Source organism: Porcisia hertigi, chromosome 27 (assembly GCF_017918235.1).
Source record: "Porcisia hertigi strain C119 chromosome 27, whole genome shotgun sequence".
In the NCBI taxonomy this organism is placed as follows: domain Eukaryota; phylum Euglenozoa; class Kinetoplastea; order Trypanosomatida; family Trypanosomatidae; genus Porcisia; species Porcisia hertigi.
In genome coordinates this window covers 855902-879436 of record NC_090586.1, presented here as the reverse complement: position 1 = coordinate 879436, position 23535 = coordinate 855902, and the positions used below count along the sequence as shown (strand labels likewise).

The 23535-nt window shown below is 55.3% G+C and overlaps 7 protein-coding genes across 7 annotated transcripts; all 7 read left to right on the top strand.

Annotated features, from left to right (window-relative positions):
* Positions 1–6027: 6027 nt before the first annotated feature.
* JKF63_03390 (uncharacterized protein) lies at positions 6028–7281 on the top strand (the record flags this gene model as incomplete). Its single annotated transcript, XM_067899393.1, has 1 exon — positions 6028–7281. The coding sequence occupies one exon, from the start codon at positions 6028–6030 to the stop codon at positions 7279–7281; it is 1254 nt and encodes a 417-aa protein (XP_067756183.1).
* Positions 7282–8928: 1647 nt separating this feature from the next.
* On the top strand, positions 8929–9375 carry JKF63_03389 (uncharacterized protein; the record flags this gene model as incomplete). Its single annotated transcript, XM_067899392.1, has 1 exon — positions 8929–9375. One exon carries the CDS (start codon positions 8929–8931, stop codon positions 9373–9375), a length of 447 nt encoding a protein of 148 aa, XP_067756182.1.
* Positions 9376–10920: 1545 nt separating this feature from the next.
* Positions 10921–11169, top strand: JKF63_03388 (uncharacterized protein; the record flags this gene model as incomplete). Its single annotated transcript, XM_067899391.1, has 1 exon — positions 10921–11169. One exon carries the CDS (start codon positions 10921–10923, stop codon positions 11167–11169), a length of 249 nt encoding a protein of 82 aa, XP_067756181.1.
* Positions 11170–13109: 1940 nt separating this feature from the next.
* JKF63_03387 (uncharacterized protein) lies at positions 13110–15446 on the top strand (the record flags this gene model as incomplete). The annotated part of the gene is made up of 1 exon (XM_067899390.1): positions 13110–15446. The coding sequence occupies one exon, from the start codon at positions 13110–13112 to the stop codon at positions 15444–15446; it is 2337 nt and encodes a 778-aa protein (XP_067756180.1).
* A 1246-nt stretch (positions 15447–16692) lies between these two features.
* On the top strand, positions 16693–17841 carry JKF63_03386 (uncharacterized protein; the record flags this gene model as incomplete). Its single annotated transcript, XM_067899389.1, has 1 exon — positions 16693–17841. One exon carries the CDS (start codon positions 16693–16695, stop codon positions 17839–17841), a length of 1149 nt encoding a protein of 382 aa, XP_067756179.1.
* A 1132-nt stretch (positions 17842–18973) lies between these two features.
* Positions 18974–20014, top strand: JKF63_03385 (uncharacterized protein; the record flags this gene model as incomplete). The annotated part of the gene is made up of 1 exon (XM_067899388.1): positions 18974–20014. The coding sequence occupies one exon, from the start codon at positions 18974–18976 to the stop codon at positions 20012–20014; it is 1041 nt and encodes a 346-aa protein (XP_067756178.1).
* Positions 20015–21728: 1714 nt separating this feature from the next.
* On the top strand, positions 21729–22307 carry JKF63_03384 (uncharacterized protein; the record flags this gene model as incomplete). The annotated part of the gene is made up of 1 exon (XM_067899387.1): positions 21729–22307. The coding sequence occupies one exon, from the start codon at positions 21729–21731 to the stop codon at positions 22305–22307; it is 579 nt and encodes a 192-aa protein (XP_067756177.1).
* Positions 22308–23535: the final 1228 nt, after the last annotated feature.

The window sequence follows — 23535 nt, the reverse complement described above, 5'->3', positions numbered from 1 at the left end:
GTCGGCGGATGATGCAATGGTGTCGGTGGCGACCGCAACACTAGCGCACATTCGTTGCCGCATCCTGCCCCCCCCCCCTCCCCCCCCGCTGGGCGCGGTGCCGTCCTCGGATTTCCTGCAGTACCCCCCATCTCACCGAGCAGAAGGCGGCGCTGCTAACGTTGTTCAGGGTGAACCAGCGACAGGGCACAGCGACAAGAGAGACGCCGGAATCGATACGAAAAGGTGTGAAGAATAAAAAACCGTTCCAAAGCACCACCGAATGCGCATGAAAAAAAAATTCCAGTGCACAGACCGTATCTGGAACACGTGTCCGGTCGTCGGCCTCGTCGCCAACGCACATGTATCAGCTGCAGTGGAACCAATTTTTCCTCCCAACCCCATGTGAGCTGTGAAGCGGGTCAGCGACACTCAAAGAGGTTTGATCGTCACCACAGCCACAGCAGGCATCATCGACAGTGCCTCAGTCGAGCACCGCCTTTTCTTTTGCTTCCCCGCTGTGGGCTCCTTTCTCGCATCGCCCGCCACGACACCGGTGAACACGATGCCGTTCAGCGATCAGGGTGTACCACTGCAGGCAGTGTCCTTTTCGTCTCCTGTCGCCTCCCCATCCTCCTCGTCAACCCCCCCCCCCCTCGACAGCGCCACTTCTGTCTCAGCGATTCCTTGGATTCGGCGCGGAGGACCACCTGTGCGACATCTGCGGCCACGTTTTGCACTTTCACTCTCTCTCTAGGATGCGGCAGGCGCAGGCGCAGGCGTGCGAGGCGCTGGCGCCTGCTGCGCACCCAATGGCGTCCTTTTTCTCATCTACGTCCGCCTCGTCTACCTTCTCCGCGTTCTCAAGATCGCCGAAGGCAGCGACACCTGACGCGACAGCATCTTCAACCGGCAGTGGATCATCTTCATGGGTCGGCGTCGGGTCGGCACTCAGGAACGCCACCATCGACCCCAACGATGGCGCCTGCCGCTGCCGCGATGCCAATGTCAAGGTTCTGCTGGAGGGTTTTGTTCGCGCTTCTCGACACGATGACGGCACGCTATCCGACGTTGACACCGCTCACATTGGTAAAGCGCTACTCGGTTTTGCAGGACCCGAGCAACACGCATCGGACGCTGTACGCACAGCATGTGCGGGGTCTTTGAACGACACGGCGCTCCTCCACAGCATTAGTTGGGGAGGATTTTGCGGCTCCACCGAAAAAGGCGCAGACGGGTGTCTGCGACACTACAACTTCTACCTCCGTCTTCGTTGCCATTGCGGCCGCTCTGCATTGACAAGCATCCTTGAAAGCATCTAAAGGCGAGTGCTCGTTGTTTTTGTGGCAGTGACTTTTTCTTGTCCTCTCTTTCTTTCTCGAAGAAAGCGAGGGCGACGCCAGCACAGCAAGCGGCGTCCACTAAAACAACCATCAAGGGATCTTGCCATCCGCATGGCCCCCTCGCTAATTATCCGGCCCAGCTACTCCTTTGGCAAACTATGCGGTACGCCACAGCCACCTACGGTGATGTGTATCAACGCAGCTCGCTTTCTTCTACCCTCTCCGCCACTCTGCTCTTCACGGTTCAGCGCAGCGGCGCCACGGTGTCGAAGCAGAGAAATGATGCAGCAGTGACCCCCTTGCTCTGGGACTTCCACCGACAGCGCTGCGGCTGTCACGGTGGTCCTCGCGGGTTATTGAGCCGAGTTACGCCCCCTCCCCCCTCCCCCCCTCCCCCCGGTGGACGATGTCGCTGGTCTCATCGTCGTCGCTTTCCGAGGAACTCAAATACGTTTCGATGTCATGGCGGATCTCGCGGCTTCCGGTCAGCCGTTCTGCGGAGGCTACGCCCATCGAGGCCCAGCAGAGGTGTTAAAGACACTTTTTGGTTCGTGCGCTTCGCGCTATGTGAAGAGAGGAGGGAGCCGCGAAGAAAAGCGGCCGGTGCTGCGACGGCGGCGGAAGTCGTCTCGGGTGCGACGCCGATCACCACAGAGGGTCCAACGTGTGTCACGCCACATCAAGTGCGGTGGATGCCTCGTCATACCAAACGCGACGGGTGCAGCTGCTGTTGCGGAGAAACAAGTCTCACCTCGTGTTGCCGGAAGGGAAGCCTGTAAAATCAGCGCTTCTGCGGTGGCCAAAGAGTCTGCAAGGGTTGTGATGAAGCTGTATGTGCTGCAGCTGCTGGACATTCTAGATGACCTACTCGATGAGCTCGGGCAGCTCGCGGCGGAGCACCCGTCCTGTTCGATTCTCGGCACAGGGCACTCGCTTGGCGGAGGCGTTGTTGCTCTCTTCGCCATCCCCGACTGCACCATGAGCAGGTTTTCCCACCGACTCTGCTGAGGCGGATTCGTGTGATCACATTTGCGCCGATACCGACTTTGTCCCTGACGGCCTCGTCGTATTTTTGACGAGGTGAGCTGCGCACGGGCTGGCGGCGGTTACAGTTTGTGCGATGCGCCGCGACAGCGCTCTGGAGTAGGGGGGTGTGCTTCCCACTATGGTGTGCCGTAAACGGTTATGGCTGCGTGCCACGGCTTCAGGTGAACACGATCGATCGACTGGTCCGGCAAGTGGTCTGTTCTCTAAGTGAGACGTCTGCCGAGGCGCAGCCGGCATGCATGAGGAGACGGAGATGATAGGCATGCGTGCGGCGGTCACCAAGGCCACCACAAACGATGCACCACTGCCACACGCGCATGGCGACCCCGTGAAAAGGGAATCGAATTGCGATGTAGAGGACACCGCACAAGTCCCAGTTACCGAGGTGCAGACGGAGGATAGCTTGTCGTGTGGGGTCGTGGCTCCAGAAGCAAGCACCGCATCCCTCGAGAAGATGAACGTGGTTGTGCATGCACCTCGCGAGAATGTGAGCGTTTTTTCTTTTTCTGCATCCCACTCTGGGGCTTCTGCGGTGTCTAGTTTTCTTGGGCTGAGCGAGCCTTCTACGTCTGTGAAGGGTGTCGCCTAGGATAGGTTGCAACCCAGGAGCTCACCTTCGAAGAGCGAGAGCACAAATAACGATGCGCACGACCTTTCGCGCGAGCTTCGCCACCCTGGACGGGGTTCCCTGCTCACCTCACGATGAGACGTCACCACCAACCGCCTGCTGGACGTACCGCGTGGCCCACCCCGTAGCGCATGAGCTGCTCCTTTCGAAATCGATGTTGATGTAGTACACGAGCTGGATGCGTGCAACGCGTCACTCAAAGGAATTCACGAGGGCCATTCCTCAAGCAGTTGGGGAGGGGTGGGGGGGGAGGGCGAGGGTATGTGATGTAGCCTCTCTCGAGTCCAGCATGAGGGGATAGGGCAAGTGTTTCTGGAACGAAGGGGGAAGGTCTGCTTGCGGCACAGCACTTGCTCTCCACCTTTCTTTGGCTTCCGTGACGGGATGAGATTCGCTGAAGCAGATGCGCAGCCGACTCCAGAACAGGGAAGTGACACAAGGGTGATGAGATGGTGAGCCCCAGGATAACTGACCACGCGAGCGGAGCGAGATGTGCAGAATGTGCGAGACACTTCTACTTTTTTTTTGCTTCAAGTGATCCGTCTCTGTGTGTGTGTGCGTATATGTGTGTGTGTGTGTAGAGGGCGGTGGTGGTGCTGCTGCTACGTCATGGGGCAGCTCTGCATTCTCAATTTTTTTTTCTGCAGGTGTGAGATGTGCGAGATATTCTCCTGGAAACATAAAAAACAAGCGAGGGGGTACATGCAACCTCATCGAACGCAGGGGATTGCACTGGCAGAATGATGGAATATGTTTATCTGTACCTGCTTGTGTGTGGCGTGTGCGGTGGCGGGGGGCGGGGGCAACTCCACGCCGGCGATGAGAGGCAGCCATGGTGTGTATATATATATGTATATGGACGCTGGGATGAGTTCGGCAGGCATGCAAACACGTTGCGCGAAAAAAAAGTCGCTACCAATGATATGTACTGATAGTCCCGGGAGACAGCAGTCAAGAACGCACACACATCCACACAAACAAACAAAAAGAAAGCCACAACATATGCATATATGCACATATATATATATATATATATATATATACATGCATAGCCCCACGAGGATGTGACACTCGTGACCCGATGCAAAGTGAGAGGACAGAGGGCAGCCCCGTCCCACCACCGGAGCAGTAGGTGGTTCATGAAGCAGGAGTCGGATGCAACTACCAGCAGCGCCGTGAAGCAGATCAGCAATGCACCTGTTGAAGTGCTGAAGACGACTTGATCGCTGCAGCGATGCACACACACACACACACACACACACACATCCACACACCCACACAAACCCAGCAGTACCAGTACTGCGTGTGCCCATGCTTCAGCGACAGAAGCAGCAGTGTGGCATCAGTCACCAGAGTGAACATCGATTACTGGAGGAGGTCTTCCTCTTTGTTCTCTGCTCTGCTTATCTTTTCTCCATAGACGACTAGGCGAGGTATGGTAGACGTTAAAAGAGTGAAGCCGGTGAGAGAGAGAGAGGGGCCGCGCGGTGGAGGCGGGGGAACGGCAACAATGTGGTGTTTTGATGGCATATATATATATATGTATGCATATATTTGTGTGTGTTTCTCACGGCGCCGCGTGAGGGTGTTTTGCGTGTGAACGAGGGAGAATGCTGGAAAAAGATACATTCAGGCATCTAGCAAAGGTGAATCACGCATTGGCATCTCTGCTGAGCTCTCTTCATTCCGCCATCTCGTCTCTCTTCTCCGGCTTCCCCTCTTCCCCCTCCCCTTCCCCTCCCCTCCCCTCCCTCCCCCTCCCCTCCCCCCTTTTCCTCTTCCCAACTCTCTCCCTCGTGTAGAATAATAATAATGAGGGCGGCTACCAAACGGCCTCCCCTCTCTCTCACACATTTTCTTCACTTTTCCTTTCTTATATTTGGTACACTCCACCCCCGCTTAATCTTCTTGATTCCTTCCATATTTTGTGCACACCTCCTCGCGTGGTGGGTAGTAGTTAGAGAGGAGGAGGAGGGGGGAGGACATATACAACCATTTCTTTGGGCTTCCTTTTTTTTTTGCCACGCTGGTCTCGCTCGCTCGCGTGTGTGTGTGTGTGTGCTCTTTCACTTTCGCACACTTCTCTTTGTCCCTCTATTCGTTTCCCTTTACTTCCGGCTCTCTTTTTTTTCTTTTGGGTTTTTGATTTTTGTTGTCCTCGCGCGACTCAACAAACCTTACACGCCCATCCGCACCATGTGTGCACCAGTTTTCTTTATTTCCCTTCACAGGAGCATCAGCAATATCAACGGTCGATCCTTTTTAGACTTGAACTTCACCAACACACATACTCTGCCCCCCTCCCCCCCCCTCAACTCTCTTTTCCCCATTTCTTTGAGTGTGCCAGCTTGGTGCATGCGGGTGTGCTGTTCACCTCCCCTTCCCTCTCTTGTGCCTCATTTTTTTCTCGTTTTGTGTTTTCGGTTTGTATTTTGCTTATGCGAGATTCCCATCAGCATCACCGCCACCGCCGTCTCACATCATAGAGAGACATCTGCAGCCCCCCCCCCCCTTCCCCCACCCGATTTCTTTGTGCTTTTCAAAAAAAAAAGTTGTTTGTGTACGAATTTATCTTCATTCGGTTTAAACATTCGCCTTGTGTGTCGTCCACAGTGGTTGATTCATTCTTTTCGTGTGTAGTAGAGCCTTTCTACCTCCTCCTGTTTTTTTTTGTCTGTGCTTCAATCCGTCTGTGTGTGTGTGTGTGTGTGTGTGTGTGTGTCTGTCTGTCTACACGTGTGTGCTGTTGTGCTACATCTCAAAAGGGAGTCTAGTGCGCCGGTGCGGCTGCTGTTTTTTTCTCTCCTCGGCATTCCTTCGCTCTATCTTTTGTGTCCGCGTCTCATCTTACTGCGTAGTGGTTCATCTCCACATCTTTTACTCTTTGCTCCTTTCCTCACGTCGTGATACAACAGACTCTCACGACAAGTGTGGTCTTGGGTGATATCGCTCGTTTTGTCTTCTCCCTGTCTGTCGTCCCCCCCCCAACCTTCGCATAAAACGAAAGTCATCAAAGGTCCCACCATCATCATGAGCGCCTGCACTGTCTACGTCACCGGAATGCCGACCTCCGTGACGGAGGAGGACATCTTCGATTTCTTTGCTCGGATCGGTAACGTGGCAGAGGTGCACATGCCCTCCACGGAGCAGCAGACAGCTTCCGGTACAGCACCGGCCGTGGAGGTCGTCTTCGACAAACCTGAAGATGCCGTGAGTGCTGTGTCGATCAGCGGCAGCGACTTCCAGGAAGATACCCCGATATTCATTTCTGCGGTGGCGCCATCAGCCACTGCATCAGGGGAGTCGGTGGACCCCGCTACGCCCGCCGCGGGAGACGCTGTCAACAACGGCAGCGGCAACGCGGCCGCAGCAGAGGCTTCAGCCGCACCGGGTGCCGGCCTGCCAGCGCGTCGTTCAGCGGAGGCCGAGAAGACCTCGAAGAACAAAGTTGTGGTTACATCGATTTATCCTCACACGACGAGGGCGCAGTTGCGCGACGTCTTCGCTTCGTGCGGGACCATCTGCGATTTTCATTTGATTCCCAACCGTCACATGGCCTTTGTGGGCTACACGACAGGGGAGGCGTACGAGAAAGCGTTGAAGCTGGACGGTGTCAATGTGAATGGTGGTTCAATCGTGGTCCGTTCGTGTCCCCCACGCGACGATGCGCCAGCACCCAGACGTGACGCAGCTCGTCGCGACAACGAGGGCGCCGGTACTCCTGGACCAAGCCGACGGTCACTGGATGTCCGCGTCGTTGTCCACGGCGTCCCCTCCGACGTCACTAAGGAAGCGTTGCGTGCCTTCTTCTCCCCTGACTGCGGTCCACTGGTGGATGTGTTCCTCAAACCGGAGATCGGCGTTGCTTTTGTGGCCTTCACTACTGCCGAGAACGCCAAGCGGGCCATAGCCAAGTCGGGGGAAATATTTATGGGCACACGTGTGAAGGTGGAGCAGCGACTTCCACTGATTTGCCGCCGGTGTGACAAAGAAGGTCACGTGGCGATGCAGTGCAAGGATCACTCGCGCGGTTCCCAGTACCGCGGCAGCGAGCGCCGTCGACGTCGTCGATCGTCGTCGTCCTCATCCAATCGAGGCTACCGTCGCCGCCACCGCTCTGACTCGACCGACCGAGACCGTCGCCGCCGCCACTCCGACTCGCCTGACCGCGAACGCCGCCGTCACTCCGACTCGCCTGACCGCGAACGCCGTCGCCGCTCGCGCAGCCGTAGCCCGCCGCGTCGCCGCCGTTACAGCCGCAGCCCGCCGCGTGGTCGTCGTTAAAAAAAAGACTCAACTGGTCAGCACACGATGTGTGCGTGAGGCGGGTGATGTTGGCGGGGGTCCGTAAGTATAAAACAGTGGTCCGTGTCCTCCTGTTTCACCCTCATGAACCCAGATATGTCCGATAAAAGCTCTGAAGTGGTGGTGGCATGTCTGCGTGTGAAGCGCCTGCGCGCGCACAGACACAAAAAGAAATGGAGGTGGGAGTTGTGTCACATAAGGCGGCACAGATGACGCCGCGTCCAACATTTGTGTGTGTGTGTGTGTGCGTGCGAGAGACGCGTGTGGTGTGAGTTTTTTTTCTGATGCGTGATGTGATGTTTATGGAGACGGCAAGCAGCAGCGATACAGAAGAAGACGAAAAAAAAGGGTGCGGTAAATGCCAATCGAAAAAAAAGCAAAGAAAACGGCTGGAGGGTGATGGTGGGTGTGCAGCTATATAAACCCGCGTGTTTCTCTTTCACACACTCTCTTCATTTATTTATATATATATTTATATTCATACATACATGTATGTGTGTGTGTGTGTGTGTGTGTGATGTGGTGCAGGCGCAGACTTTTCTTTTGGTCACCGTCAGGGTTGTTAACTATTCCCTTTGTGTGTGTGTGTGTGTGTCTCTTTTTTTCTCTTTGCCTTTATTTGTTAGACCCGACCACAAGTTTTAACTCAGTAAATGCTTACTCTTTTCTTTTTTTTTGTGTGTGTCGTGTCGTTGTGATGTTGTGATCGTTGATAGTCTCCATCCGTTAAATCGTATGAACCGGGAAAGCACGACAAAAAAGAAAAAGGACATCGGTACTACACCGAAAAAAAGTGGTGTCCCAGGGCTCACACTTTAGTGTCTCTCTCTTCTTCTTCCCCCTCTCCTCTGTTGCTACTCACATCTGTTTTGCGAATGCACATGCTTTAGGGAAATTTTGATGGCATGGATTGCGGGGGGGGGGGAGGAGAGGGAGTCGCTGTTTTTTCCCCTGTCGATCTTTCATCTGGTGCGGCCAGATTCGCTGGGAAACAGGTGTATTGATCGGCTTCGTGGCAATGCTGTGTGGACGCACGCGTTGGAGGTATACTGGCATCGAGATGTCTACTCCATGGCGTAGCGCCTCTTTTTTTTTTTCGTATTCTAAATACTCCCATTTCTTTTGCGCTTGTGATGGCGACGGCTCATATGTCAAAAGACGTACAAGAGATTTTCTGACTGTGTGTGTGTGCGTGTGTGTATGGTGTGTAGCATATGACGTCATCTCGTTCTCTTTTCTTTACTCATCTCATATTCCTTCGCTTCCCACTCTTGCCCACGCACTTATAAACACATGCACATCCCCCCACCATACACACACACACACGGTGTGTGGGGCACCACCAGGGTTGAGTTGCATTACGAGACCACCAAATAAACAAGAAAACGTTTTTCCCTTGTAACGAACGGCATACCATTGGTTCTCCTGCCTTTCCTCTTCCTTCTCCCATTACCATAAGACTCAAAACACACACACACGCACGCACCAACAGAGAGGCGAGTAAAGCATAATATATACACAAGGGGGTCATATATATATATATATATATATATATATATATATGCAACCCTCCGACAGGGATTGTCGCTGCCTCCCTCCTAATCACTTCTCTCCTCTTCTCACAAGATGAACGCCAACGAGGGCAACACGGGGGGCAAAGTCCTCATAGCCGACCTGCCCATGATGTGGCCAAGCGACTTGCGCCGCTTCGAAAAGGAAGGCGGGGTCTGGGGACAACAGTTTAGACAGCGGCGCCGTCAGCTCACCTTCGCGTTGACCGTGTCGGCGGCATCAACGTTGCTTGGGTCGTGGTACGTTGTGATGCGGCGCAAGAACACGTATTTTGTGCTCTTGTCTACCTTTACGGGTTTCTCAGTGCTCGGTTTTTGCGTTGGTATGTCGCTCGCCCCGCTGTGGTACGAGAACGTTGCGCACAACAAGGAAACGTCGATGATGCGGCGGGTGTGGTGGGCAAAGGAATGTGCGAAACACTGGGACTACTCCCAGGTGAACAAAGATCGTTGGGCTGCCTCATACCCCAAGGCCATGTATCCGTACAAAAAAATTGAGTAGTTTAGCAGCAAAACACAAGCGCTTTTTTTCGTTTTTAGCGTCTCCTCCCTTCCCTTGGCCAGGTGCGAGTGTGTGAGAAGGTGCGTGTATTTGTGTCTCATTGCCCCTCTGTCTGTCTGTATGTGTGTGTGTGTGTGTGTGTGTATGTCGGCCTTGGCGAGTGAGTAGGGCGCGATGCTCTGAGTGTTTTGTTTTTTTTCGGTTGTCTAGGTGTGCACTAGCCTCTGTATATATATATTAAAAAAAACGTGAGGTTGGTATTCGTTTCTCGTAGCTTCGCCACATTTACTTTCACTTTGTTTCCTTGACAGTATGTGGGATGGCACTCGCCCCTCGCCCCTCGCCCCTCGCCCCCCCGCCACCGCCCCCCTCCCTCTCTCTCCCCTCCCCCCGCTTTTCCTCTCCCTTAGCCACTCTTAAGTCAACACAAAGTATAATGTGTGTACTTATGCTTACAGGTATGCGTGTGTGGTGTGGTCAGGTGCGTGCGTGCGGATGTGTAGGTAACGCAAACGTCAGCCTCAAACGTGTTACCCTCCGTCGTCATGCACCCCCCCTCCCCCCCCACACACACAGACATCCATTTATTGTGAACTATACTGACAGGTGTTTCGCTATTCCATTGTGGTACCCGACCCCCTTGACGTGTATTCCGTCCTCGTGCGTCAACACATGGTCTCCCCCCCAATGTCTCCTCTCCTCCCCCTCTCGCTTTCCATGCAACATCAACGGCAAATGGGTACGAGATTGTACGGAGCGAAAGAGGCGTAGTGTAAAGGCTTTCTTCGAGCCACAATTGTACAGGGTATATATATATATATAATCTATATAGAAACAGCTAGTGAAGTGCATGCGATACGTGTGCTGATGGGGTGGGGTGGGGGACGCGGAGAGGTACACACACACACTCACTCACTCACATAAGGTCATGCATCATGGTTGTCACAGTATCTATATATATATTTCTCTGTGTGTGTGTGTGTGTCGGTGTGGAAAAGAGATGAGTGTGTGGCTGGGTGAATGAGTAGGTGATTGCATGATGAGCTGGGTGAAGGCCTGAGGACACCACGCGTGCGGATCCCATAAAAAACTATATATTTTCTCTCCGTTCTTCAACACACACGCACACAATTGTGTGCGTGTGTGTTGTGTTTAGCGGGAGTGTGTGTGTGCGTGCACCACCTCTCCTTCGCTTTCTTACGTGAGGCGGGGGGGGCGTGCCCGTGAAGCGCTCATTTGACAGATTGATTAGATGCCACAGGGGCCGCCCTCAAACTCACAAAATCGCACATACATGCAGCGGATGATGAGCACAATAGGGGAGCTCCGACGCCGCATGGCCTTTGCGTATATGTTGTTTTGCCCCATTATCGTTTACAACGGCTTTCCTCCACCCCCCTCTCTCATTGTGTGTTTTGAAGACCACATGTTCGTATCCGTTTCGCGGACCGGCAGTCTCTCCCTCCTCCCTCCTCCTTCCTCCCCCCCTCCACACGCAAGCGCACACGCACCAGCCTTCCCTTGATCCATTTTTCCACGTTCGTGATGGAGCCGCAGCTCACCCGGAAGGAGGTCGATGTTGTGCTGGCAGAGCAGGAGCTCCAGGGTCAGCTGGCTCGTGTCTATTACAACCTCGTCTTGCGTCATCGAACTTATTGTGCCCACCTCGACTACATCAAGAAGATCCATGGCATGATACGTGATATGGAAGGTCGAGTGGAGGCTCTGACACCGTTTCACGAATCGCTCAATTCGTGGCACGCGGGTGGTTGTCCTCAAGGTGAAACGACTTAGCGTGAGCGTGCCTCTCAGTTCTCGCGGCTGCACGTCCGCATAGCTGCTAGTGTGCGCACTTCGCACCGGTCATACCCCCTCCCTCCCCTCCCTCCCCCCTCCCCCGCCCGCGTTATCGCTGCTGCTTTTTGCTCTTCTGCTTTTTCTCATCTTCCGTCGCTCTCAATGGAAAAAAAGAGAAACACACAAATGAATAGTGCGGGGGATGCGTACAGGGACACGCCCCTCTACGACGAGAGTCTTGACCTTCGAATTGTGTGTATTAAGCCGAGCCAGCGACCAGCGTGGACCGCGTACACATCTCGCTTTTTTTTTTTTGCTGCTAAACATCGGGCCGATCTTTCCTCATCTTTCTTCATTCTTCCCTCGCCTCTTTTTTTTTCTCTGAGCTGAGTCCCCTGATCCACTCAGCTGTATACCGACACACATACACCCGCAGATGCCCACATATGCCGCCAACGACAGCGCATCATCGCGCTAGGGCGGATGGGGGGGGGGGAGCCCTCGCCTCTTTCTTGTGCGCCACATGGCGCCAAGACACCTCTGTGAGCGAGCGCTTACCTACAACAGGTAACTTTGTTCTCCCTCCTCCCCCTCCCGCCCGCCAGCTCGTGTAAGTACGTGTATGTCTGTGGTTGCATCACTTCCTGGTCTCGGTTCTTATGCTCCACCGTACGCCACTGCTGCTCTCACTTCTCCTTTTTTGTTCCGCCATCGATGCTGTCGCCACGGATACCGGGGGAAGGGGGGGGGCGCACACCTCAAAGCCTGATGGGGGAGGGGGAGTATCCAGTACTCGGGGAGGGAGGGGTCTGTGTGTGTGCGTGTGTGTGCGTGTGTACCCCGTTCTGCTGGGAAGGCTTTTCCGTCTTGCCCCAATCCTCCCGGCCAAATACCAAACTGCTTCCGCTGGTGGCAGGGTGCGAGTGACCACGAGGTAAAGGGGGGGGGGCGGCGGTGGTGGTGTGGTGGTGGTCAGAGTGATGCATCGCCGCGGATGTTGATGGTCGGGCGCTGCATGGCAGTGTATCGGTAAGGCCTCGGCCCGCGAACGCGTTTCGCCCAGCCTCGGCTGCGTACTGCTCATTGAGGTGGTTGTCCATCCCTGAGGGTTACACCGTGTGGCTACCCCCGTGTGCAGCGTGTGTGTGCCGAGCTGGCGGCAGAGGCGGTGCTGCGATGTGACTGCTTTTGGCCATTGACATGACACTAATCCACCGCTTCTGCGCGCCACGTGGGATGAGAGCGTATGCATCACTTGGGGGGGGGGGGGGGGCTCGGGCTGTTTTTTTTTATTGGGTCTGTCAAAGGCACGCTGGTGAAGGAAAAAAAAGCGGGTGGTTGCTCTGCGTTTGCGGTCTCGCTAGTGCTGGCTATGCTGGTGTGTGTGTGTGTGCTTCTTGAGAGAGGGATGGGAGTGGGCTGGCCGAGAGGCGGATGTACTTCCTCAAATGTGGATGTTTTCTTCTCTCCCTTCTCTCCCCGCTTCTCTCTCGACTTTCGCGGGCCTGGGGTTTGGCTCTCTGTTTCCTGCAGTATCTGGTGATGTTTGCCACGGCGCTTCCCGCCCATTGTCTCTCTCTCTCTCCCCCTTCTCCATTTCTCTACCTCTTGTTCAGGCTTCATCAACTAATCCACGGTCACCTCTGTTGCTGTTTGCGTTTTTTTTTTTCGTGTGTTTTCCATCACCGCTGCCGTTGAGGGCTGGCGCGCAACTGCGGTCAAAATTCGATGTGCTAGTTTCCAAATGGGGGGAGGGCTGTCTTGCGTGTCTGTGTGAGCATCTCTTGTATCGTCCCTGCACAGGTGTCAAGGACTTCATTTATTTGTCTCCCTCCCCCTTCCCCTCCCCTCCCCCCCCCCCGTCGCCGAGCCTTCGTACTCGGAGGCTTTAAATGCCGTTTGTCGAGAAGCTGCACAAAAACACTGACCATGTCTTCATGAGCACCGATAGCCGAACTCGCACTGGTGCTGCCAATGCCCCATTCTCTGTGACAGATGCGCAATGTCTCAGACGGGAAGGAGCACGGGCAGGCCGGGCTCGTGGTGGCGAAGACGTCAGCGTTTATAGGGTCGAGGTGCCCACTTCATCTAGCACTCTCCCTCCTTCCCCGAAGGACCGGACAGACGGCCGCCACGGTGACGTTGCTGCTAGAGAAGGTGATGCTTTTCCGTTACCGGAGTGCGGTGATGGGGGCCCCACCCCCGAGGCAGCAGCCGACGCCGCTCCACTCCATGTACCGCTGCTCACCTCAGTCGAGGAGCAGCAGCCACGAGGTCCGGCATCCAGGATACCTACAATGGTGCTTCTCCGCCACCGCATGGGCTGCAGTACGGTTGTTCTGAAGCCGCGTCAGAGAAAGCTTTACAACCGCCAGAACCTAGAAAATTTTGTGCTTTACAAGGAGCAAAAGTACAACGCGGTCAACGTCCTCTGGAGGTTTTGTATTCTGATGCTGTTCCTGCTCAGCTTCTCTGCCTTCTGCCTCGTGTTCAGCGCGTGCACAACGGAGTGGTTGAGCTTACATACCGGCAAGCTCTTTCTTTCTACGGGGCTATTCTTCTCGTGCCGCGATCGGTTTCTGCGCCCATGCAAGTCATGGCGAAGCTCGTATATGGAGTGGGCTGTTATGGAACCCTCCACCGGCTCCACGCTGTGCCGTGCGTCTGCCGCCTTTGTGCGGCGCTACGTTGGGGTATTGTGGGCCTTGGGCCTTTTCCAGATCCTGTGCGAGGTAACGGTTCTTTTTTTGGGTCTGCGAATTGCAGCCCGCCCGACGCGCAGCGGTGCACTACTCCTGCTTTGTATTGGCTTTCTGCTGAGCACGTCTGCCGGCATTGCCACGGTGGTTTTATTCCGTTTCTACACCTCTTGCCTCCGGCGCACCTGCGAGGATGAGTACGCGCGTGAAGGTATCTGCAGGGTGGAGTATGGTTATGGGTACCGCCTGCACATTGGTGCGATCGCCGTGCACGGACTCCTGCTCGTGCTCGCGCTGTGTATGCACAGTTACATTTATAACATCCGTCTCAAATCGCGTGAGAAACTCCGGAAAGCACGGCACCGCGTTTCCCACAAAGCACAGACCGACGACTGCTCTGTACGCATGCTAGACTTGCCCACAACTGCCGCGTTCGGCGGTGACGCGGGCAGTGCGAATGTTTGCACTAACTGGGATGTCACAGAACCAGCCGCGCTGTTGAGCAAAAAAAACTCTTCGATGCAGCCAAGCATCGCTTCTGATGGCTCCGGCAGCGCGGCAGCGACCGTTTCCAGGAATGGCGTTCCCGTTCCCGCGAACAGTCGAATCAATCGTGAGCCATACGAAGGTGGGGGTGGGCGTCTGAGGGATGTATCGGTGCCCTACGGCCACTCGACGACACCGCAGTCTGCAGTACCCGGCCTGGAGGTTCCCTGCACTGCTGCCATGAGCTTCAACCAAAAGGGAGCGCACCCCATCCGTGGCAACGACAAGGTCGATTCCGCGGTGGCTGTAGCGCCAATGCCGACTCGGGAATCATCTTTTTTCCAGCATGGCAGCCTGCACGTCTCCTTTGCCGGCGTACCGGATGAAAAAGATGAGAGAGGAGGGGGCACGGGACTGCCTGGCAGCCGTTCTCACCGCTACCGATACCGTCGGTGGGCCTCGACGAATTCTCTCGACAACGTGTGCACACGCACCGCCGCTGCTACAGCAGAAGAATCCGACGCCGTTCATCAGAACACAGAGGGCACCATCGTGGCACGTGACCATGTTTTTGGTGTCCCAGCGGCGGACAACAGCGACGGCGGTGATCGTCACGGTGGCTCCTGGCGGGGATCGTCGCCTGGGGGCGCTCTCGCGCCCCGCGGGGGTCGTTCGCGCTGGACTGGATCGCAGACAGCAACGGCGCAGCCCTCGGTGACTCCGAGGGGTAGGCAGAGGCGGAGCCGATCAGGAAAGCGGGGCGCAACGCCGGCTCATCAGCGAGCTCGCAAGCATCGAAGCTTGTTTCTCCGCTTCTTCAACCGCGAGTACGACTCCAATTACCTCACCGCCGCGGAGCTCGGTGTACCGATCGCCGGTGCCACCGACTGGGTTTACGATGACCGCAGTGATATGTACTACTCCTTCGACCGCAACATGTTCTGGGACCCCCTCACGAAGGAGTATTACAACTGCATCTTGAAATCGTGGCAAGAGTCACCGGACCAGGTCCTGGAGGTGCGTGACGTGTTGGACTACATGCTCGAGAGCCCACCGAGCAGCGCTGGTAGAGGCCAGGGTGGCAGTTAACCCAGCGGGGAAAAGGACGAGAATACGTTTACGTCGGTTGAGCCCCTCCACCCCCTCCCCCTCCCCCTCCCCTCTCCCCCCCCCCCCCAAAAAAAAAGGCGTGAACACAGGCAGCGATAGACATGAACAGTGACGGTGATGAGGTAGCGTCTCAGGGGCAGAGAGCCGACAACAACCTCGATCGCCTCCGTGGCAATCACCAAGCGAATTGGTCCTGGTGATGGCGGCGGCAAAACAGGGATGGGGACCAGGGGGGGGGCGGGCGAGGCTCATCATTGCAAGTCCAACCACTGTTGATAGGTTGCTTCTATATTCTGAGATCTCTGTGGCGCGTTGATGAATGCGCGTGCGTATGCGGATTCTTATGAGTAGACACAGTGATTCCCGTGCGTGTGTGCACTGCTTCGTTTCTGTACTTGGCGTCCGTCTGCCGTGCACGTTATTCTTCTTCCCTTTGCTCACTCGCTCAGGGATGAGTAGGCTTTCTCCAGCGAGCAGAATCTTGCCTCGTGGGGGCAAAGGATATCGCTCTTGCTCCCCCGCACGTATTTCTGTGTAGGCGTGGGGAGCCGGCAGCTATGTTTCGCAGGTCTTCTCTCTTCGATGGTCACGTGCACGGCTGTCGCATGCACGATCACTTGCGCACGACAAGGGAAAAAGAGCAGATACACACACACACACACACACACACACACACACACAAGCGTAAAAGGGGGGTGGTATTGCCAGCGTGCACATCTGCTTTATTACCTCCGTGGTTACTACCCTGATTTTCCTCGGGTAGGCCCCGATGCTGCACATCTTTCGTTTTTTTCTTCCCCCTCCCCCCGCCAGCCCCATATTTCTCACGGTGTGTGTGTGTGTGTGTGTGTGTGCCTTGACTCGGGGCCCTGGTACTGGTTAATATTTGATTGTCCAGTGAATAAGTTACACGCGCTCTCTCTGCAAAGATATGTGTCGTTGTCAGCGCCCTGTTGGGATTTTTGTCTCTGTTTACTCCTCGCCTACAATCACGACATGTCCTGGTCTCTCCTCTCTTTCTCTCGTGCTCACATACTGCATGCATGCATGCACGCACACATAATCGAAGAGAAGAATATCCACACGCCGTGTGGCCACACCTTTGTGTCAATCCTCCAGCACTTTTGAGAACACTCACTAACAACTCGCTAAGCAAGATACCGCGAGGCATACACACACACACACACACACACACACATTCTATATAGAGAGAGAGACAAGGGCAATGGCGCAGCAGCGGCAAAAGAGGGCAGCGGCGTCGAAGTCAGCCGCGGCGGAGGCGTCTACCAGTACGCCTTTTCCAGCACCATTCTTTTCGCTAGGGCCTGCCACCTTCACCGACGCCATCGCCATAACCAAAGTCGTTTCCATCGTGCTTCCACTGCGCCACTTGTGCAATCGCAGTGTTCTGCATGAGGCGCTACTTAAAAAACTACTTCACCGCCCCTACGAGCCATCCGTGGATGACTTCGCCCAACAGCAGCTCTCTCAGCACGAGGCCCTCGATGGCGGTATGCATGGCTGTGGTGCAGGGTGCGCACTCGACAACCCTGCAGCTTCGACCGGGTCGTCGTCTTCATCGACACCCTATGTGATTGTGCACATCAAGTCGACTGAGATTCATTCTGACACAGCTCGACAAGTGAATCCCCGCGGTGATGTGCAATTGAACGTAATGGTGACGTTCGTCGCGGCTCGTCTACAACACGGGATCTGCGCCGGTGTCGCGGAGGCGTCGTTGTTCACGTCGTGCATGCAGGTACGGGTACCCACAGTGGCTGTTTCCGCCGCGGTGGCAGCCACAGGCAATACAAACGATGTAGCAACACTTCTGCTTGGGGATGCTTCAACGACTCGTTCCGGCTACGTATCACCGGGGGAGGGCGAGGACAGGCAGGCGGAGCGGGGCCGCGGCTACACAGCAGTGAATGCCCCCACGCCACCGACGGCCGAACCGTCTACGGGGAATGGGTGTAGCACTAGCATCCCTGAGAATCAACAGCTGCGCGTGACAGCGAGGTGCCTTGAGGACGAGCCCATTATCCCAGGACAAACCGTGCTGCTCATCTCTGAGCCGGCTGCCATGCGCTGCATCGGCATTCGTCCTCCGCGTGCTGCACCAGGCCCGTTTTTCTTCAGAGAAAAGGCGCTGCCGCTAGCGCAGTCCTCCAACCGTGTGACAGAAGCTGGAGAGGATCCGATGCCCAAGAAGCGCGTGCGCAAGTCGCGCGCATCTGATGGCGACGCGAATGTAGCCACCCCGGCGCGTCGCATCGTAGCCATCGAGTGCGCCATCCCAAAACGAGAGGAGGGTGTGGAGAGCGGTGGGGCGGCTGGCACCCGCGGAGGCCCGCGCCAGCGAGCCCACGCTTAACTTCATGGAATTCTTAGTGAATAGATGGGTCGGGGAGAGGGAGAGGGAGCGCAGGTGCACAGGAGGGTTTGATTGACGGGGGTTGCTCCAGATAATAAAAAGGGCCGGGGTGGGCGAGGGTGGGCGAGGGTGGTGGTAGTGGTGGTGGACGGAAACCACCCGCCCCCTTTTTTTGTTCTCATGAGTGCGGAGTTCACGAAAAGGCATCGATCTGCCCTCACGTTGTTTCCATCACACACACACACGATTGGACACCTCTGTTAGGGGCTGCCTCTCAATTTTGTGTTTGTAACTCATTTTCTATAAGCTGATCTAAGTGCGAGGAGAAGAATTAATGTGGGGCTGGTGGGTGTATATTTAACCAACGGCCCCCCCCCCCCCCCATTGTGCATCTCCCTTCCTTCCTCCCCCCTTTCTTCCCCCCTCCCTCCTTCCCCTTCCGTTTTCTGTCGCTAGTTTTCCGCAACTCGCTTAAACATACTAAGGAGTGCACGCGCACTCGTAAGCGATCGATCAACGCAATGAGACGGCCGATGAAAAATATGTCGATACGTTTTAGTGTGTGCGTGTGTGTGTGCTCTACACCGCACTCCTATCGCATCGTCACTCCCTCTTTTAAGCGCCTTCCTTCTCCCCGAAGGGGGGGGGGCGTTGAAGCCCCTTCCTTCCCACTGCACTTGATTACACACGTTTTTTTTTCTCGCACGTTAGGGGATTCATGATTCCATTTGTGCTCTGTGAGGTGACCTATGACGCTCCTCATGCCCACCTCCACATTCAATCACCTGCTCACACTTGCCGATTTCAGCTCCTCCTTCCTCCTCTTCACATTAGTCCATCTTCTTAGATACTTGTGACCTCTGCTTCCCTCCTTCCCCCCCTCTTCCCCCACACACACACAGTTACCTATTCGTATGTATACATACACAGGTGCATAAAAAAGGGGTACCCCCGCTTTATTCTTCCTGCTTCATGCTTGTGTGCAATACTTGTTTTTTTTATTGTCGTCTATTCAAATCAATTCTCAGCCTACCGTGAGGCGCGACTGTGAGGGGGGGGGGGCGCGAAGAGGGAGCTCGGTTTCACATCGTCGACCGCCGTCTTCACCGACGGGACCGAGGCAAAGGATTTCATGGAGATACCAATCAACGGTCCTGCGAACGTTCTGCATATGGATACGAGCTCCAAGGAGCCGGAGGCCGAGGAGGAGCCGCTGCAACAGGAGAACCCGTTTCGCTACGTCCTCTTCCCGATCAAGTATCCTGACATATGGCGCAAGTACAAGGAGCATCAGAGCTGCATCTGGACGGTGGAAGAGATCGACTTGGGCGCCGACGTGAAGGACTGGGCGATGCTCAACCCCGATGAGCAGCACTTCATCAAACACGTGCTTGCATTCTTCGCCGGGAGCGACGGTATCGTCATGGAGAATATCACGCAGCGCTTCCTGAACGACGTGAAGATACCGGAGGCGCGCGCATTCTACGGGTTCCAGCTGATGATGGAGAGCGTCCACTCGGAGACGTATTCTGTGCTGCTGGACACGTACATCACGGACACCGTGGAGAAGCTGCGGCTGTTGCACGCGATCCAGACAGTTCCGTGCATTCGGAAGAAGGCGGAGTGGGCCCTACGGTGGATTGGGAGCGGCGCGAGTTTCCAGGAGCGGCTGATCGGCTTTGCCGCGGTGGAGGGCATCTTCTTCTCCGGATCGTTCTGCGCGCTGTTCTGGATGAAGAAGCGCGGCCTGATGCCGGGGCTGACGTTCAGCAATGAGCTCATCTCGCGCGACGAGGGCCTGCACACCGATTTCGCCTGCCTGCTGTACAACTCGCACATCAAGAACAAGCTGCCGCGCGAGCGCGTGCTGGAGATAGTTGTGGACGCTGTCGACATCGAGCGCGAGTTCATCTGCGACGCGCTTCCGGTGCGGCTCATTGGCATGAACGCGGAGTTGATGGCACGCTACATCGAGTTTGTCGCGGACCGACTGCTTGTGTCACTTGGCGAAGAGAAGTACTACAACGTGTCCCAGCCCTTCGATTTCATGGAGATGATCTCACTTCAGGGTAAGACAAATTTCTTTGAAAAAAGGGTGAGCGACTACCGAAGGGTTGGTGTCATGAGCACGGAGGGGACAACGAAGAGGTTCTCGACTACGGAGGACTTCTAGGCACGAGTGGTGCGTGTTTTAATCGTTTTTTCGTTTTTGCTATTGTTGGGGGCACTGTGCAGCTTGGCGTCGGCGACAGCAGGGGGTGTGCGTGGGGGGGGCGGGGGGTGGGGATGGGAGGGAGGCAGGTAGATGAGACGAGGGCAATGCGCACTCAGGGCACACATACCCATGTATTCATCAAGAGCCACATCCGGCGACATGAGCGCCATGACAGCAATTTAAGTGACGCAGCTACTGGGGTGTACTACGCTGCAGGTGCTTTGTGTGGCTGTGCACTTGGGGCTGGCCAGGCGTCGACCTGAGCCCTATGGTCTCAACAGCCCGATTTCATTGGATAGTGGATATTCATTGCCTCCCTCCCCCCAGCCACCGTCGCCATACTCCGACTCGTAACTCGAGTTGCGAGAGAGCATACGAGCGACTACGCCACAGCCTCAGAGAGGAAAAGAAAGCTTTTTCACCCAAGTTTCGGTCGCCATGCGCCGACTCGATCACGTCCAAGCCAACGCAAATGCACGGCTAGCCGTCCCTCTCTGTACACACACGTGTTCATGCTGACGAATAGATGTTTACAACGACACCTCGCTTGTGTTTTTTTCTACACCATGACTCAGCCGCGGTCGGCTGGTGCAAGGTCCCCCCCCTCCCCCCTCCCCTCCCCCCGCCATCGAATCAGGGCCACACACCTGTTTCTCTTTTTTTTTGTGCTGTTGTTTCCGTGTCATGCGTTTATCTGTACCACACACGCTGCCCGATCGGCTCCGGGGCAGGCCGAGTCCAGCGTCCACTGCTCGTGGACAGTAGCCCTTGGGACTGTCGTGTGGGGTGCCAGGGAGCCAACAAATTGCATCCCAAAATGTGCGCAAAGGGGAGGTCGGTGAGTTTCACGCCAGAGCCCTCTCAGACCCTGTGCTCTCTCAGTAATGTTAGGTCTCTCCCCCAGCTGCTTCAGGCCGCTGCATCCCCATAAAGGTAAGGTGGTGAGTGTCTTTACATTGGGAATGGTAGAGCTTGATAGTGTGTGTATATATATATATATGTTCGGGGGTGTTGTCGCCATGCTTCCAGGATCTGCACTTCATCGATTTACTCAATTGGATGCAGGAAGCGCCACATACTGGGCACGCGTGACCACTTTGAGGTTGGTGTGTGTGTGTGTGTGTGTGTGTGTGTGCTTGCGTGCACGACCGTGAGGCTCTCCCCCGGGGCTCCACCACTACCACTGCCTCCTACTCCTCCCTCCCCCTCTTCAGCGCTCCCTGTGAAGAGCAACAACGTATCATACGCACATACATCTGAATGCACGTTTTACGCGGGACGCACATTCTGAGCAGCTTTGAAAGGTGGGCTCTCTCAACACCCTTCTGAGAAGACCGCGGCCACACATTCGTTTTTTTTTTTGCTTTGGTTCCCTCTCTCTCCTTTTTCATTTCACTGTAGGCAGCAGAGGAGGAGTTATAGGTGGGGTGAAGAAGAAAAGCATTACTTCTGTCTCACTGCACACACACACACACACACACACATACACACACACACACACTGGGAGGAGGGGCTCTGCACGTGTGTAGTTAAGCAAGCTTAAGAAAAGTGTAATAATAATATGTATTGGCGAGACAACGCATACGTCGATGACAACATCGATGGCCCGTGGTGGGGGCATCAGCGTCGCGCGTACAGGCAGTTTGGGCCATTTCGCATTGTTTCAACGCTGATGTCGGCTGTCGCCATTGGATTTGTCGCATTCGGTTTGGTATGTGCCGTGATGTTTGTCTCCGATATCGCAGAGGAGCACCCGTCGCGCGCCAAGTGGACTCTGCGCGCGCTCATTCTCTTCAACTTTGTCGTTCACACGTTTATTCTTGTCGTTGATCAGCTGAGCTGGTGGCGCTCGTTGCTGAGCCTCTTTGTGAATGTGCTTTACCTTCGGCTGCTGCGCACTTTCCCGTTCGTTCCCGACTTTAACGCTCCGATCGTACTGACGACGATGCTGGCGGTGTTGCTGGAAAGCGCTATGTGGTACTGGTACACGATACGATTGATGTATTACACTTCTTTGATATTGATTATCGGCTTCTTTCTAATGCTTTGGCTCGTGCCAATTGGGCTGCTGTCATCCTGTGTCATGGAGGATGATCGCCTGCCAGGTGGTGGTGGGGGTACGGGGGCGACGTACACCAGCGGTCGCGGCGAGGAGTCCGGCAGTTGTCTGTATGCATCAGATAGAATGCCACATGGGCGTCCAAAGCGCACTGTACTCAATCGCGTGGCGCAGCTGTTTCGCAGACCCTAGGGAGAGAGGGGGAGGGGGGGGGGAGGGGGGAGAAAAATAGACAAACAACAAAAAGGAAAGCGTAGATCGGACCCACACATAAACACGTTACAGCGCTCTTCGCTTTCTCTCCTTCCTCCTCTTCTGGCCTCTCTTTGCTCTTCAATAATTTTTTTTTTGTGCGCCGTTGACGTGGTGGGTTGGTCTCATATGTTTCTCTGAACATTTTGCTCCAATGTGTTACGCATTCTCTTAGATCAGTCACATCTTTGCTTTTACGTACCGTACCGTCGTCCCCCCCCCTCACTGATCCATAAACCCCGAAGACGCACACACACGCACACACACACACACACACACACACGTGTGCATGTGAACGCGAGGATATCACACTCGAACGCCACAACGCTCCAGAGTATTTTGAGTACATGCGCCCACATGTACATGCGATGAACATCGCTCCATCATTTTCTATCCGTTTCTCTGTTCATCTGTCGATTGTATCGGCCTGCATTTATCTTGATATGGTGACAATTATCAACGGGGGAACCCCCCCCCCCTTCCCCCACCAACCGCCATGAGAACATAACAGGAGTGAGCACTGGTGTTGGCAGCGAATCGAATGTATCCCTCCTTCTCTTTTTTCCATCTCATTTCCTCGACGTGCCTTATGCGACACCCAGAGAGGGACGCAGACGGATACACGCGAGCATGCGGGATCGCACTGACGCGCGCTTTCGAATTCTCCACCCGCCTCCCCCTCTCTCTCTCTCTCTCCCCACACACTTTACTCCCAGTTCTCTGCAATGTTTGAGCGCGATTTGATCTCGCGCATATCCCGGCCGCCGCGCGGCTTGGCTTTGGCCTCAGAGCATGGACAGAGTGTTGCTTCACCTCGCTCTTATGGTTTCCAGGTTTCTTCGCCTGTGGTGTATTTGGATAGGTGTGTACTCCCCCCCTCCCCCCCCCGACCGCCGCCGTCGCCAATGCTACTGTTGGCCTTTTGACCCCTTTTCTCTCCCCATGGTACGACACCTCGCTCTGTTTCCTCCTAAAGGTGGCCTGAGGCTGCCATCGGCAGCACTCCCGTTTCCCATTCTTTCTCAACACATCTCATATTGCCATTCCCCTCCCCTCCCCTTCCATTCCCCTCCCCCTTCCATTCCCCTCCCCTCCTCCCCTCCCCCTCCCCCTTCCCCTTCCACGGCGTAAAAGGAGAACGGAAAGCGTTTTTCATTGTCTTGCTTTG